Source organism: Verticillium alfalfae, genomic scaffold (assembly GCF_000150825.1).
Source record: "Verticillium alfalfae VaMs.102 supercont1.2 genomic scaffold, whole genome shotgun sequence".
Classification (NCBI taxonomy): Eukaryota; Fungi; Ascomycota; class Sordariomycetes; order Glomerellales; family Plectosphaerellaceae; genus Verticillium; species Verticillium alfalfae.
The window spans coordinates 860,412-862,378 of NW_003315037.1; the positions used below are offsets into that span (position 1 = coordinate 860,412).

At 62.1% G+C, this 1,967-nt stretch overlaps 2 protein-coding genes across 2 annotated transcripts in view; both read left to right on the forward strand.

Moving 5' to 3' along the window:
• The window catches only part of VDBG_01733 (conserved hypothetical protein), a gene marked incomplete at both ends in the record, with an annotated part of 2,105 nt that extends 1,715 nt beyond the window's left edge, over positions 1 to 390 (forward strand). The window contains one exon of the mRNA XM_003007499.1: positions 147 to 390. Within this exon, the coding sequence (XP_003007545.1) occupies positions 147 to 390 (244 nt within the window). The remainder of the gene's footprint in view (positions 1 to 146) is intronic.
• Positions 391 to 943: 553 nt separating this feature from the next.
• Positions 944 to 1,676, forward strand: VDBG_01734 (conserved hypothetical protein; the record flags this gene model as incomplete). The annotated part of the gene is made up of 2 exons (XM_003007500.1): positions 944 to 1,089; positions 1,136 to 1,676. The coding sequence occupies 2 exons, from the start codon at positions 944 to 946 to the stop codon at positions 1,674 to 1,676; spliced, it is 687 nt and encodes a 228-aa protein (XP_003007546.1).
• Between the last annotated feature and the right edge of the window lie 291 nt (positions 1,677 to 1,967).

Sequence of the window (1,967 nt, forward strand, 5' to 3'; positions counted from 1 at the left end):
GTCTCGGTTCCGGCTTGGCGTCGTTGCGTGCCTGACGGCGTTTTGTCCTCCTCGGCCGCACGACAACGACGGCGGGCCTCTACGCCGCGGCGACCTGCCTCGCCATGACATCGGCGACGGTCGTCACGGGCCTCAACGCGGCTCAGCAGCTTCGAGGCTGGCGAGGGCGAGCGCGGCGGCAAGCTGGGCATTCTGCGCAGCTGGGGCCAGCTGGGTCGCGGGCTCGGCCCCATTCTCTTCACGAGCGTGTACTGGTGGGCCGGCCGCGAGATGGCGTACGGCATGGGCGCTGCCGGCATCACTGTCGTGGCCGTCGCTGTGTTTTCTGGCCTGAAGACGCCGCCGGGGTCGGTCAAGGCCAAGGTGCCGAAGGAGAAGAAGGAGCTGTAGAGGAGGAAGCGTTTCTGGGCAGCTCGTGTTGGTCACGAAGGAGGAGCAGCAAGCGTGGTTGTCTGTCGCATGATAATGAGCATAAACTGTGGACACTGTATATGTACATGAAAAGAACGAGGAGAGACGGCTCGCGAAAAAGCAAAAGATGCATATACGAAAGACAAACTTCACCATAGACTGACTCTGGTCTGTCTTCGAGCTGGATCATGTAGCCAGCCCGAAATCCCTACCTACCTAGGTAAGATAGGGGTCGTGATGACGGTGCGGGCTGACCGTGTCAAACGGGTCATGAAAACGGTGTGGGACTGCCCTCAGCGAACGGTCAATCCACCGACGGAAGCGGCGGGCGGCAGACGAGGCGAAAACCGTGAGGCGAAACCCACTTCACTCCAGCTTTCTTTCGACCCCTCATTGAAGACATGCGGTAGTGTCTGTCTGTTTGCATTGAACCTTGTTGCCGTCTTGAAACACTTTTTTCTCATACAGGTGGAAAACGGTCGCCTTGCCAGCCGTCAGAATGCACATTCAGCCCATCGACAACCTCTCTGACATGGAGCCGTTCGTCAACGACATGCCTCAGCACATCCACATCACAGACCAAGGCGACGAGGGCGCAGGCGAGGGCGACATCTTTGACGACGTCTGGGGCTCCGCGCCAGCATCCCCCACGACGCAGACGCGTGACGCTCACTCGTCGTCTGCAGCGGCCGCGCATCACCCATCTGACATGCCCCGCCTGCAGGCCGAGCACACGACCGCCGGCTACCGCGAGGGCGTCACGGCGGCCAAGGCCCACAGCATCCAGGCCGGCTTTGACGAGGGCTACAGCCTGGGCGCCGCCATCGGGTCCCAGGCCGGCCAGATCATCGGTCTCCTCGAGGGCGTCCGCTCACGCGCTCGCGGGTCACGACGACGCCAGCTTGGCGGAGGCGGCCGCCCGAAGTGTAAAGGAGGCGCGGGACGAGCTCCAGGTTGAGAAGCTGTTCGGGCCCGACTACTGGAACACGGACGGCACGTGGAACTACGAGGTGGCGGCGAAGAAGCAAGCCGACGGAACGCAGGAGAAGAACCGGGCAGGAGAGGACGACATTCTGTTTGCTGACGTTGCTGACGCGCACCCGCTGATCGTCAAGTGGACCGAGGTCGTTGAGGCTGCAGTCGCGCGATGGGGCATCGACCGCACCGTCTTTGCCGATGTCTGTGAGGAGGAGCGTCTGGCCGCACAGGATAGAGCTGCTGCCAACGCGGGACCCCAGCAGACGAGGAAGCCCCTTGACTGGTGAACAAAGCTGGGGAGCTTCTGCAACGGGTGTGTGCCCCCAATGGCACTGTCGCCAAATCCAATCACAACAGAAGCCCGGCTGTGTAACCGGAGCTTCTCTGGCAGCCTCTTGCGTTCTGGATGGCCAGCTAGTGTCTCCTTTTTCCAGTCCAGGGGGGAGAGCCAGCCAGCCCCTCGGATTGTGGCACACGACGACATGCGTGCGGCCGGTGACACAGCGGCGTCTTAACCTTCCTGGCCACTCCCAACGCCAGCTTGTGAGGCGGCTAGTCGCATGTCACTTCTGGGTCGT